The sequence below is a fragment of the Hemicordylus capensis genome, chromosome 1 (genome assembly GCF_027244095.1).
Source record: "Hemicordylus capensis ecotype Gifberg chromosome 1, rHemCap1.1.pri, whole genome shotgun sequence".
In the NCBI taxonomy this organism is placed as follows: Eukaryota; Metazoa; Chordata; class Lepidosauria; order Squamata; family Cordylidae; genus Hemicordylus; species Hemicordylus capensis.
The window spans coordinates 20,300,513-20,315,385 of record NC_069657.1 but is presented as its reverse complement, the minus strand read 5'-3'; the positions used below and the strand labels follow the sequence as shown (position 1 = coordinate 20,315,385).

The window sequence follows — 14,873 nt, the reverse complement described above, 5'->3', positions numbered from 1 at the left end:
CCTTCCCTACCCTTCAAGCCGACTCCCCGACCCTTCGCGGCTGCTGCTGCCGGCCTGAAAGGCAACTCCCAATACACAGAGAAAAGGCCAGTCACTAGCAGGCCGGCAACAGCCAGAGAAAACCTCTCGAAGAGGGACCCGCGTGTCACGACAGAGAAGACCGAACGCACCTTGAAGCGTTACGCGGTAACCGACCACTTGAAGACAAAGGTCATGCAGCTGGTCTTCCGGCCTCCGCCGCCGCCGCCGGTCGTCGCAAGGCTTGCCGGGATCAGAACGAGTTACTGCCTAGAACGTCTCTTTGTGTTTCTTCCTCTGCTTGCAGCGCCCTCTGTCGTGGAGGATCTCGCGCTGCGCTTGCCTGTATTTTTTTAGCTAAAGCGCACGGGGATGTTGATGTGTTTTGGTTTGCAGCATCCCAAACCAGCGACGGCACTAGGGGTGGGGGAATGCGGGGGGACAGAAAAGGCAAAGTGCATTTATGAGTGGGCGATAAGTGTCCCACATATTAAAATTCTTCAACAGAAATGGGAGGCTGGCGGGATGGGGGGAGCCACTTTTCTGGGGTGGGCGCTTGCCCCACCAACATTTTATTGATGTATTATTTTTCTGACGAGTGCATATACACTAACAAATAAAACATCGAAAGCTCCCAATTTGATAATAAAAGACTGCCTTCAAAATTACAGCAGGCAGTAAGAACATAATCAGCAGTTAAAACGTAGTGGAACTTATTTTTGCAATCCTGCAAAATTTAACAATCCTATACATGCTTGATTAGGGGTAAATGTCAAATACTTTATTCGGAGTAAACATGCAAAGCAGCACCGAAGTGCGCAAATGAAATGCAGCCACGAGTGTAGTTCGAACTCGCACACATTTTTACGATATGCCCCAAAGCTTCATGGTCTGAACTTCTGTTTGTCGTGCAGTTGTTGAAAGAGTCGCGAGTCTGTCGCTAAAGTGAATTGTTAAGAAATCCAGATAACTAAAAACAGCCGAGCAGCACTGTCCTAGCCATTTCTCCGACCACAGTGTAAGAAGTGCTTTAGTCCCGGCTTTGTAGATAGTTGAAGGAAGAGGAGATATTCAAAGTATAAGACGTTGGATGAAACATTTATTTGCTGTGCATTTTATTAAGAATTGAACTGGGGCTCTGCCTTGGGATCATGATTAACTTAAGTGATGTGGTATCAAGTTGGATTCTGGAGAACTGTGTGGATTGCACTATCAAATTAAAACAAACATACTTTGTGGCATCTATCAATCATCATTTTTATTTTATATTATTTATTTATCATATAGATTTATGCTCATTTCTAAGCAATGTACACAATTTAAACAGACCAGAGGTCTAAATCGACTAGGGTAGGGACATCCCTGCTAACCTGGCAAAGAGGCACCTTTTAATGTGGTGCTCCTCTTTATTTAGCAGGGGGAGAGTAACTGGCCCTATCCACCCCCAGCACATTACTTCCAGTGACTGTTGCTGGTGTCTGTCTTACGTTTCTTTTTAGATTGTGAGCCCTTTGGGGACAGGGATCCATCTTATTTATGTATTATTTCTCTGTGTAAACTGCCCTGAGCCATTTTTGGAAGGGCGGTATTATTAATAATAATAATAATAATAATTCAATTTCTATACCGCCCTTCCAAAAATGACTCAGGGCAGTTTACACAGAGAAATAATACATAAATAAGATGGATCCCTGTCCCCAAAGGGCTCACAATCTAAGAAGAAACATGAGATACACACCAGCAACAGTCACTGGAGGTACTGTGCTGGGGGTGGATAGGGCCAGTTACTCTCCCCCTGCTATATATGGTATAGAAATCAAACAAACAAACAAACAAACAAACAAACAAATAGGGGGTTACCTTTGAGTGCCAGATATTGGGTTACAGTTCCCATCATCTGGAGCCACAATGGCTGTAGATGGTGGGAGTTGTAGTCCAACAATATTATTTATTTATTATTCATTCATTCGCTTTCTATGCCGCCTTTCCAAAATGGCTCAGGGCAGTGACCAATATCTGGACACCCAAGTTCGGGAACCCCTGTTTATAGACTATATGTTGATGTACTCTCCCCCTGCTAAATAAAGATGTATAGTTTGACCTAGAGTCACCTTAATTGGGTGCATGCATTTTTGGCGCTCCAGTCTATGAAAGGTTATGCCAGAATAATGTAGCCATTCTATGCACGTTTGCTTGGGAGTAAACGGAGATTTATTCTGAGTAAGCTTGCATAGGTAAACCGCTTTGAAAACGTTTGTTGAAAAGTGGTATATAATAAAATAATAAATAAATAGATAGATAGATAGATAGATAGATAGATAGATAGATAGATAGATAGATAGATAGATAGCAGTAGCATACAGTTGCACTACATATTGCATTTGCTATGATAGATTTAGCGTGCCTAATCCTCTCGGATTTTGAAAGTAGACTTGCAAAGAAGATGAGCAGCTTCCCTCTGCACGCTTATTCGGAAGTAGTTAATTCCGTGGAATTTAAGGCTGCAAGCCAAGCGTCCATCACTTGCTGGGAAGTAAGCCCCTTTGAGCTCAATGGGACTTCTCATGCTTAGACTTGTTCTCCAAATGAAAAAGTAAAAACATACTTTCTGAAGCCAAGAGCCAGACTCAATCAGTCATCACTAAGTCGCGCGACTGAAGTTAGTCACGACTATTCGCCGAGTCTGGATCCCCCTGAGAGCGTATCCAATCCAAGACTAGACAGTCAAATTATGATGGCGAAGCTTCGGATCGAGAAGTCAAGAGAAAGGGACCGTGGGAAACCGCAGCTTCGCGTGGGAGGAAACGGGTTAACAGCCACGTGCGACAGACGGCTGGCTCTCTTTCGCACGTGGCTGTGGGCGGGGCCTGGCAATTAGTCCGGGCTCCTTGTGGGGCGGGACGGTGGTGGCGCGCGGGGGGGAAGTTGGGCCTTGGCTGGCAGTGCGCTTTAAGGCTTGGCCATGCTGCGAAAGCTCACAGTGGAGCAGATCAGCGACTGGTTTACCATTGGCAAGACTGTCACTGGGGTAGAGTTCCTAGGGGGTGACCCCCGGGATGTCCATAATCGCCCTGGGCCAAAGAGTAAGTATTGCAGTAAAGGGGTGTGCGTGCGTTCAGGTTTGTACTCTGGAGATGCTGCCAGTACATGCAATTCATGCATTCAGAAACCCCTGCCCCACCTCTGTTGATGCAAGTGAAATCGCACCACCGCCAAAACTTAAGGTTGGATTTTCCTACATGGACCTATGGCCTCCCGTAACCCCGTACAGACCTGACTCCTTTCTGTACTATTTCCAAAACCTGTTCATCAGAGGCCCCAAAAGGATGCTTTTTGTTTGAAGTAAATGAGAGGGCTGGAGGAAGTGATGTTGGGAATTTAACCACACACCAACACTGTTCAGCTCACTGGGTAGGGGAGAAGGTTTGTGCTAAACAATTCTTCAAGGAATTAAATGCATGGTCAGCTAAGCATAATATTTTATGTGAACCACTTGGAGATGTTTTATATTGGGTGGCTTATAAATCTAATAAATAAAAAATCATCATAATCATCAGGTGACCAGCTTTCCTAAATACTTCATTTTATTATTTTGGGGTGTGTGTGTGCTAATGCCAAGGACGATGGTCCGAGGTGGTCCTCAAGCACCTTGTAATAAAGTAAAGCTTTCATCTGCAATAATAACCTGAGACACAGATATCATCCTCCAGCTAACTTCCTCTAACTAAAATGCATGGTGTATCATTTGAAATGAACATCTCAACAACAATTGTTTATGTTTATGTGAACTGCCTGGAGATATTTTATATCGGGTGGTCTATACATCTAATAATAAACAGCAGGTGACTGGCTTCCCTAGAAACTTCACATTCTATTTGAGGGGTACTAATGCAGTGGGGAAAATGACTTGACTAGCAAGCCAGAGGTTGCCGGTTCGAATTCCCACTGGTATGTCTCCCAGACTATGGGAAACACCTATATCGGGCAGCAGTGATATAGGAAGATGCTGAAAGGTATCTCACACTGTGCGGGAGGAAGCAATAGTAAACTGCTCCTATATTCTACTAAAGACAACCACATGGCGCTCTGGTCGCCAGGAATCTACACTAATGCTGCCAAAGTGGTCCAATGGGGCTCTCAAGGCAAATAAAAGCTCTAATTTGCAATAATAACCCAAGATGCAGAAACCCTCCTCCCTATCTAACCCCCCCTAAACTAAAATCTATGGTGTATAATTTAAAATGAATGTCTAAAAAATGGTAAAGCAGTTGTCAAATTTATCTATTTTAGGCATTTGTATACTGCTTCTCCGGGAAACCTCACAAAGTGGTTGACCTAAAAATACTAAAGCAGTGAGCATCACTACAAATTATACAATAAAACATCCAAAACAAGTGGTAGAAAAATGCCTAATAAGACTGTTTCTTTCATGAATTCCTCTTACTTCAGGTTATTGGACACCTTGATAAGGATTGGGGGTGGGGGGATTGCTAATTAGTAAGAGGAAAAGGGAAGTCCTAAGTGTGGATGTTCTGCCGGATGTCTGGCTTGACCTGGAAGTATTATTTAATAGAATTGGGTAATCCCATAAAGGAAGAGTGAAGAGTATTTTTGAAAGTATTGGCATTCTAACAGAACATGTATTTCCCAATGAAATTCTTCTTGGTGGTAAGCAACGTTATATGGTGTTGGCGGGTGGGGGTGGGTGGGTGGCCATAATCATCTAGGTCAGTGTATGCTTAATTTTCTGAGGGCTGCCATCTGAGTTTGCTACAGCAAGAACTTGTTGAGCCTTTTTCAAACTTGTCTCTGTCTCTTGATAGTATTTGTAACAGTATGAATTCTGCCCAGCAACTGAATTCCAGAATGTTCTCTCATTCTTCAGTCATTGCAGGTTTACTTTTTATATTTAAGAGCCTTTCAAGATGGCAATAAGTTGCAGGATGTTGAGAGTTTTTGTGCAGATTCCAAATGTAACTCATACACATCCTGCAGCAGGTTTCACATTGCTGCACACACATTCCCAGCTAGCTTCTGCACTGCTATTTGTCCTCTGTAAACACACCAAGTAGGGACCTTGCATGATTTTCACAGTACCACCTGTTAGCCAACTCTTCTATTTTGAGAAGACGACTTTTGTCAGAAAGGACAACCTGCAATATTGATTGATTGATTGATTGTTTAAGTGCCGTCAAGTCGGTGTCGACTCTTAGCGACCACATAGGTAGATTCTTTCCAGGCTGACCTGTCTTCAACTTGGCCTTTGGAATCTCTCAGTGGTGGATTCATTGCTGTCATAATTGAGTCCATCCACCTTGCTGCTGGTCATCCTCTTCTAATCCTTCCTTCAACTTTTCCCGGCATTATGGACTTCTCAAGGGAGCTGGGTCTTTGCATAATGTGTCCGAAGTATGCTAGTTTGAGCCTGGTCATTTGTGCCTTGAGTGAAAATTCTGGATTGATTTGTTCTATGATCCATTTGTTTGTTTTCCTGGCTGTCCATGGTATCCTCAAAAGTCCAAAGTTCAAAAGTGTCAATACTTTTTCTACCTTGCTTCTTCAAAGTCCAGCTTTCGCATCTATAGAGTGTCATGCGTGCAAGGTGCAATATATTGCAGCCGGAGTTCTAACCAGGACTTGTTCTTTGGAGCATGTGGCTTTGATATGGTTTTGATGTGGCAGCGATGCAAGTTTTGGGCGGTATTAAAATAGGTTAAATAAATAAAATAAATGTTATTCAGTCTTCATTGGCTTCGATTGAGTTTCCAAGTGCAACTCAAAGTGCTGGTAATTGCCTTGAAAATCTTATACAGTTTGGGACTAGAATATTTCAAGAACTGCCACCTCTCATGTGATCCTGTACTCTCACTTAGGTCATGGGTGAGAGCCCTGCTTAATGTCCCACAGCCATCAGAGATGTGGTTGGTGGGGATGCAGGACACGGTCTTTTTGATGGTGACAGCTAAATTGCTGGACTACTTCCAGAGGGGACCAGGCAGATTTCTTGGGATGCATTATAAAATCGGTTTAGGTTTGCTTACACTTCTGCATTAATTTTTCTTATTTTCTACCGTCTTATGCTGCCTGTTATTATGTGTTTGCTTTTGTCTGCCTTTCTGTTTGCTCATTTTTAATGTGTGTGTCCCGACTTTTGATTTGATTGTGGTAAGCTCTCTTAAGGATCCCTTTGGGACCAAACGGCAGGATATAAATGCTTCTTATAAACTGGTGTTGCCAGTAGATATTCACTATCTTGGATATAGAAGCCCTGGAGTACAAAGCAAATGAGGTGTATTTTGTTAGACCAACTCATGTTAAAATGCTGAAAGTTTTTGAGTTGCCGTTATTGTTTTCTTCTCTTTTCTTGAGGCAAAGGTATTCAGAGTAAGAAAAGAAAAGTTAGCATGTTAGAATTGTGTGATCTATGAAACCAAAGGAGCAGAAAGATTTTATGAAGGATTTCTATTAATTGGACTATACATGGCTAGACCATGTTGCATGCATTTGCTTAGCCATTCCTGCAACCCGCCCCACTCCACCAACAAATAGCAAACACTGCAGCAAGAAATATAGTGAAGCTAGATTTCTTTTCAGAGCTTAAATACGATGTGAATAGAAGCATTTCTCAAATTACTCTGTTTTACAAACTATTGTTGTCTCTAATTTTAGAGACTGATTAAAACAGAGCAAGCCTTGACAAATGTTAGAGCCAGCGTGGTGTAGTGGTTAGAGTGCTGGACTAGGACCAGGGAGACCTGAGTTCAAATCCCCATTCAGCCATGATACTAGCTGGGTGACTCTGGGCCAGTCACTTCTCTCTCAGCCTAACCTACTTCACAGGGTTGTTGTGAGGAGAAACCTAAGTATGTAGTACACCGCTTTGGGATCCTTGGAGGAAGAGCGGGATTTAAAATGTAATAATAATAATAATAAGAAATCACCATCAGCCAATTACAAGGGGCAGCTTTACTGGGAACAGCCTATATTCTGCGATGATATCTATAACAGCAGCAACAACATTGACAATAAAATCTGGCATCCCAGGTCCTTGGGAAGGACTCAATGTCTGGATAAAACAAACCAGTCAATAACACCTGTCTGACTGTGTAAACAAGGAATAATAATAATAATAATAATAATATTTGGATCTAGGAGCCAGGCAATGGTCCCTTCACATTACTGGATTTAGTGATGGACATTGTAGAGGTGAGGGTAAATGGACTCCTTTTTATAAGTAACATATTTAGGACTTCCTTGCAGTGTCTCCCCCCCCATGTGTGTGCAGAATGAGTGTGCGCATACATGCATTGAGAGTGGACCTTTCTGATTCAACCTGATTGGGTTCCAAAATTAACTGAGCAAGCATAAAAAAACTTGTGAGCATGCGCACATGCGCATGCCTCAGAGGGAACACTGCTGCCTTGACAAGTATTTTATTAAATAATTACCTCTGAATCAGGAGTGGCCAGTATGGGTGGAGCAGGGGTGCATTTTACTCCCACTTTCCCTACCACGGCTGGCTGACTTGCTCTGCCCTCTTTTGACTGCTGCTACTGCATTAACTCCAAGTGTGCAGGATGGTTATTTGCCCATTTGGGGAACTGGGTGAATAACCAGCCCGTGTTCCTGGGGTTAATGTAATGGCAGACAAAACAAGGCACAGTGGGATGACCAGGAAAGAGCCACACCTTCTCCACCCCTCCTGGCTGCTCCTGCTCTGAATATGCTAGTCTAGGTGCCAAGGCTCCCAGGTGCTTGGGATTGGTCAAGTCCTGAAATAGAGCCACCTTGGCAGTGTTGCCAACTGATAAGGAAAAACTATCCTGGCTTGCACTTGTGCTTTTAACAGTTGCAGAGCCTCCTGATGGTGCAGCAGGGAAATGACTTGACAAGCAAGCCAGAGGTTGCCGGTTCGAATCCCCACTTATGTTTCCTAGATGATGGGAAACACCTATATCGGACCTCAATGATCTAGGAAGATGCTGAAAGTCATCATCTCACACTGTGTGGGAGAAAGCAATGGTAAACCCCTCCTGTATTCTGCCAAAGAAAACCACATGGCTCTGTGGTCACCGGGAGTCGACACTGACTCAACAGCACACTTTACCTTTTACCTTTAGGTCTGCAGAAATCAGCAGAAGAAAGCTTTTCACAAGAAGAAAATGAGCATCTTTGCTGTTAAAGGCATAGCTGCAGAGGCTGGTTGAAAAGTTGGCAAACCCGTCATATAGTATTCACCCATCAAGTGAGCACGCTGGTTCGCCAGGTCCAAAGACGGGAGAGCGGTGTTCTGACTGCTTTTGTAATGGAACGTTGATGATGAGGATGATGTAAAAGAGATTAGTGTTTTTTTCTCTAGGGTATTACAATACAGGTCTGAACTTATAAAATTCACATGCGCGCTCTGACGCATACCTTTTGAAACCTGCCTTATAAAGGTCCATTAATTTGTATTACCTCTATCCCCATGCTATCAGCTGAGTAGTCCAGAACGTAGTCTGTAAATGTACAGTTTATGCCTGCAATTGCATGAGTTAAATTTAGCTTGGATATGTTTGCTGGAAAAGTCAATTCTGGCAACTATTTTCATTGATTTTCTGCTCTACTTATGTCAGTTGTGTCCACAGTCCCTATGTGTCAATTTGAAACTCTTAACACACACACACACACACACACACACACACACACACACGCACGCACGCACGCACGCACGCACGCACACCCCCTCTTCTGTATGACCCTAACATTGAATGCTTGGGGCAGCAAAAGCACACGTTGAAACATGCCTGTGTATACATATATTTTTAATCTGTCAAGCTTGTTTGTCAAGCTCTCATCAACCCTGACTGTTGGCTGCGCTAGCTGGGCATGAAGAGAGTTGTAGTTAAAAAACAACAACCTGGAAAACCACAGTTGTTGTTCAGTCCTGGTTTAGATTATAACAAACATCTTTAAAAAATCCCTGCTATTTGAAGTAATGTGTTTTCTGACAAAAGATGATGGAGAAAATTAGTGTTGTCCAAGGTTAAAAGTAGTGCTGGGGTCGGGGGCGGAGAATAGTTTGGAAGAATGTGTTTTTCGTTGCCCGCTCTGCACCAACATGAGGAAAACCTCCCAGATGTTTGGGTTTGCTGGAATTGTTTGCAGCCTGGCTGAAAGGCACCATTTGAACAGCACAATCCTGGATGAGCTCAAATATAAATCCTGCTTCTAGTGCGACTTACTCCTGGTAATAGAATTCCTAGTTTCCTCTTCTTCCCCAGTTCCGTATAACAAGTTTTACTAATTCAATTTTCACTTGGGGCTTTAAGTATCTGCATATCCTGGAATAAAGTTCTTTGTAGGTATAATGGAATTTAGCCATGTTTCCTTCCTGTTAGCTTTTTGCTTCTCCCGTTTCCCTCTCTTCTTTGTCTTACACCCTTGGGACATAGATTGTAAGTTCCTTGCAGGCAAGTAATTGTTCTTGCTTATGACACTCGGTAAAGTGCCACATAGACTGGTGCTGTAAGTTGGTAGCCTTTTTGTATCCAAGATCCACCGCAGTGTGGGACTGGCAGGTATTTTTAAAATCATAGACTTGTTTTTCTCCTCTTTTTAGGGAGATTGGATGCACAGCAGGGCAGAGCTCCTACGTTTTTAATAGCTGTACTGAAAAAGGAATTCTTGTTTGTGCAGCTTGTCATGCAGGGGTGCAACAGCTGCATTTACTGGAGTATTTTCTTCTACCTAACTATTAAGAGAGAAAGGATTTAACTTGGCTTTTGTACTATGGCATTTGTATCTGGGAGCCCCTTCTTGCCCTATGGCCATGAAGGGCTGCAGCACTAAAGAGTAGGATCTAACTGTTTTCCGGAAAATTTTGAATTGGGAAATTTGTCAGGAAATATTTCTCTATTTGCGTAACGCTTAAATGTATTCAATGTATATTTATATAAAATTTCTCAGAAAATTTTAGTGTGCAAAATTTCCCAATGTCCTGTTTATATTGTGAGCTGTGTTGAAATCTTTGAACTATATATTTACTAAGAAAACCATCTCATTACCCCCTTCCATTCATTGCAAATCAATAAAATATATATGTACTCTCTCACACTCTTCCGGGGGATAAGCTCCTGAAAGATGATAATTACAACTCTGAAATTGCCAAGCTTGCTTAAAATTGCAGTGGCATCCATTCACATATGCCAATGCATACAATGTTAAAATACTTTGTTACTGATGTGTGTTATGAAAGAATGAATTTTTAGAAATGGAATGTTTTCAGCAGAGAAATACAGTAGGGCAAAATGGTCAATCCTACATTTCTGTTAGAACTTGGTCCTCTTTTACATCTGGATCACCCTTTTCTGTTTTTCCTCGATAAACAAGATTGTGGTGTTGCTGTGACTTGCCTTATATTAGACTGGAGTGCAACCTCTTTGTGGGCCCCGACCAGTGCTATAATTAATAATACAGAGTGAGCTTTCTGGTTTATTTCTTCTCCCCCCCCCCCCCGTTGAGTTCATTTCAGAAAGTCAACAGCTAACTTTTGAAAAGATTGCATATATATAAATACAGATTACAGGACAGAAATCAGCCCTTGCTTTTCACAGTGATCATGTTTTAAAATATGCAAGTGGCTTGGATTGTTACTGTGCATGCTTATAGGAACAATATAAATAGCATACTTTAAACATCTCATGAAAAAGGTTTCTGGTATCTGTTTAGCTAGAAGGTTCTTTTACACAACAGCATAGAAAAGTCATTATTCTAACTCTAGGAGGGTTGTCCATTATGTGCAAAGCTTAAACTGAACTTGCAATCAAGGGTTCGGGTAAATCTTCTTATTTCTTTGGAGCTTTGAATCCCTGAAGGAGGACGATATCCAAGGGAAGAGGGGCAAACTTAACTTGATGGGTAGTAGTAGGGAAGATTCCAGATTCTGTGGGAGAACGTTGGAAACATGCCTTGTGTATTTTTGTCAACATAACTGGATACAGTTGGGATCTCATCTTTGTCTGTTTTGCTGGAATTGTCGTCAGGCGCTGCAAAGTGTACAGAGCAATTTGTATTCCAAACGTCGGCCTGTCTGTCCTGCTGACTTTCCTTTTCAAGATTGGTTAGGAATTCCTTTAACACTTGCTTGAATATGTAAACAATTTCCCAAGGCAAGACATCATTTTCTGCCAGAACCTCTCGAAACCTAGAAAAAGTGGAGAGAGAAAGCAATTGGACGTGTATTCCCAGTTCTCCTTTAATTCATTTGGGAGAAAGACATTTTTGCCCTTGTAAAAAATCCTACTTTCTAAAACAGAGCCAAGAAAGGCACTTACAATGCATTTGGATGCTCCACTATAGTGGAAGCTGTTTTGTTTGTATTAAGCTGTCCGAGCAAGTTGATTCAAACTGACGTTGCCCTCAAGTCTTTTTCTGGGCTCAAAAAGAGAGCATAGGTTTGTTCTGCTTTTTACTCTCTCCCCCCCCTGCCCCCACCACTACCACACTGCCCTTGGGATAAAAATTACATGCACAGAAATATTTGGTTGGATAAATTTTTAAAGAGATTCATTGTGTGGGAGGAAAATACCCTTTATTAAAATGTATGCGAATTGGATCTGAGCCACCAGTTTTACAGTGGTCATTGTATAGTGTTTTTAAATAAATCTCATTAGGGTAAAAGTAGTGGATTTAACATGCTGGGAAATGAACGTTGAGTAGACTTAAGACATGCTGAAGTATCTGATCACTGAAGGTGACTTCACAACATTAGGAAGATCTTAACTCAAAAGAGTTAAGATCTTAACTCAAAAGATCTTAACTCATCTTCCTAATGTTGTGAAGTCACCTTAAGTGCTGCAGCGGGGAAATGTTTGACTAACAAGCAGAAGCTTGCCGGTTTGAATCCGCCGCTGATATGTTCCCCGGACTATGGGAAACACCTATATTGGGCAGCAGTGATTTAGGAAGATGCTGAAAGGCATCATCTCACACTGTGTGGGAGGAGGCAATGGTAAACCACTCCTGTGTGCTACCAAAGAAAACCACAGGGCTCTGTGGGTGCCAGGAGTTGAAATCGACTTGACGGCACACTTTACCTTTAATGTTGTGAAATGAAAACATCTAAAAGGCATGTGATCAGTGTGCATTAAATTGTCTGTTTTCCTGTATATAAGAAGCTGTCTTATTCAGAGTCAGTCTATTAACCCATTTAGCGCACAATTGACTCTGGTCTAAACCACAAGGTCTCAACAGAGGGTCTCAACTCTTTTAAACAAATGTACACCTTCTGTCTGAAATCTTCAGTTCAGGTACCCCACTGAGATTTTTTAAAGTGGGTGAGTGTATACAGAGTCTTACGGTCTGTAGTAAACTTGTCCCACTAATTCCAATAGCAGTGCTAAGTAACTTAAACCAGTGGTTTGTAATAGCCAAGTCCTCTGATCAGGAGGCTACAGAGCTGCATATGAGTCAGTGAGTCTGGGAGGTAGGGGAGGCCTGAGCACCCCCATACAATCCTTAAAAGAACCCCCAGGGGTTTGTGTACTCGTAACCCTAAGTACCTGAAGATGTTTGGAACTGAACCTGGAACTTTTTCCATGCAAAGCAGATGCTTTACCACTGAGCTGCAGCTGTGCCCCTTGCCTTACACCGAGTCAGACCATTGGCTTATCTACCTTAGGGTTGTCTGCTCTGACTGGCAGCAGCTTTCCAGGGTTTCAGATGGGAATCTTTCCCTGACCTTTTTGGAGATTGAACTTGGAACTTCTACGTGCAAAATGGGTGCTCTACCACTGAGTTACAGACACACACACCCCTGTCCCCCGCCAAAGTTATGAAGCTGAAGCTTGAAGAACTTGGAGATGAAGGTTTTTGCTATTGCATTTTGGGAATAGAAACCTCTTGCAAGTTAGATCATTCAGCATCCGTCCATACAATGAAATTGGATAAATGCAATCATCGCTATGCTTGTTTATGGAATAAGCTCTATTGATCAGACAGACTTCTGAGTAAACATGCATAGGATTGGTTTTTCAAGGCTGTAGTCCCAAACATGTTTGCTGGAAAGTGATTTTTGAATTCGTTTCCAAGTCAACCTGTTTGGGATTGTGCTGCTCTCCCCCTGCTATGCTTAGTTGCCTTTATTCGATTCTAAGCAGTGAGTTTTCTTTCAAGTATGCATGCTCAAGGTAAAGTTGCAAAGGAAAGAGTTCTGCTTACTTTTCAGAAGTCCATGCACCGATAGAACAATAAACTGCTGTTACCTGCTGAGAATGATCCCGGTTTGACAAGGCTGGATTTGAGAGCAAAGGACTTCAAGCTGTCTTTGTTCAGTTGCTGGGATGGTTATCTGAGGACTCTGTTGGCTCCTGAGCCAGTTGTAATCCACACCAGCCTTCTGATCTTTTTGCTCATTTTCTATCTCCTGTATCAGCCGTTCTCGTTCTTTCAGGTGCCATTTCAGCTCCCTCAGGAGGGTGGTCTTCACAATTTCTGAGCTAGGGTATTGTCCAGTTTTATCGGAAAAACTTTTAGACCATTTCATCCAGCCAAAGAATGACATTTTGATAACTGATAATACAAGCAGGAGATTATTATATTGTTGCTACAATGATAAATTGAAAAATCTCTCTTGGATTTCTCCTTTCTTCCCCTTCAAATTTGATTGATGAATGTTGTAATTGCACAGATTACCACACAAAGTTTAAGCACTTTCCCCCTTGAAGTTAATGGGACACGGGTACTTAGATTTGTTTGCATTGTACCTCTAGCATGCCTGTTAAACTTCTGGAATATGTTAAGAGGCTGCAAACCAAAGTTCCCAACAGTCCCACATTTACTCTTTTAAAAGCAACGCTGGAAAACTGTTTCTATTGTATTAAATAGTTCCAGTTTTATTTGGAATGCTATAATGCATGTGGATATATACAATTCATATGCTGGTAGAAATCTGAATTTTTAAAAATGACAACATTGTTCTAACATGTCCCAATTTACACACATGATACCATCTTCTTTCTAGTCCATACAATTTATATGCTTTCATTTCATAACTTAATTCTGAGTGAAATGGCTCACTTACTTACTGTACTTCTTGAAACGTGTATCTGTGGCCAACCAGGCTGTGGTTGACTTTTGCTTGATGTGAAGATTTATTCCGGCATGTTCCGTTTTATAAGCTGTCTCACATTCTGTAAAAAGAAAGACAAGTATTCCTCATTCTACCCAGCTGAAAGGAGTGCAGTGTAAATGGCTTGTATATGACTTCCGATCCTTTCCAGTTTCTAAGACTGCTTAATTCGCTGCTTACAACGAGAGAAATCCTATGCACTTGGAAGTGGATTTCCCCCCCTCAAGTTCTCTCCACCAAGTCCATTAAGGGAGTCTACCTTTTGAATTGAGTTTTGCCTTTAGCAGTGGTGTGTGTGATTTTTCCAAAGGAAAAGCAAGATGACAATTTCAGAAGCTTGTTATGGCTGCTTAATGCATCGGAAGGTATTGTCGGTAGCCAGATGAATAATGATAGTCTGAAGTCACGCCAGATGCGCTCCTAGCTAAAGTTAAGACCGTTGGATGATGTGATGCTTGGATGTGTGTTGCTGTAGGTCACAGTTTAGTGCTGTATTTTTATGCCTGTAGTGCTCTAAAAATAACCACGTTGCTTTCGTTGTTGAACAAAACTTTCAGGCCATTTTGATTCTGTATGTTTTTTGGACATGGGGGAGGTCCTTCCAGTTAGGCTTGAGATGGAGGGAGAAAATTGATTAGGACTGTTTGGTTTACCTATTCTTCATTGGATCAATTGCTTTTTTTAAACCAATAGAGCTCGTCTCTGTATGGATTTGTGCCAGTTGAGGACCACTTAGAAAGCAGTG

The 14,873-nt window shown here is 42.0% G+C and overlaps 1 protein-coding gene across 2 annotated transcripts; it reads right to left on the bottom strand.

Annotated features, from left to right (window-relative positions):
• Nucleotides 1-10,543: 10,543 nt before the first annotated feature.
• On the bottom strand, nucleotides 10,544-14,580 carry RD3L (RD3 like). Of its 2 annotated transcripts, none has more exons than XM_053282718.1 (4): nucleotides 14,388-14,580; nucleotides 14,081-14,189; nucleotides 13,263-13,569; nucleotides 10,544-11,203 (listed from the first exon to the last, which is right to left on the bottom strand). In XM_053282718.1, the coding sequence occupies exons 3-4, from the start codon at nucleotides 13,559-13,561 to the stop codon at nucleotides 10,906-10,908; spliced, it is 597 nt and encodes a 198-aa protein (XP_053138693.1). In that variant the 5' UTR covers nucleotides 13,562-13,569; nucleotides 14,081-14,189; nucleotides 14,388-14,580; the 3' UTR covers nucleotides 10,544-10,905. The 2 variants fall into 2 exon arrangements, with proteins under 2 accessions (XP_053138693.1, XP_053138700.1); XM_053282725.1 differs by having other exon boundaries at nucleotides 14,085-14,189.
• Between the last annotated feature and the right edge of the window lie 293 nt (nucleotides 14,581-14,873).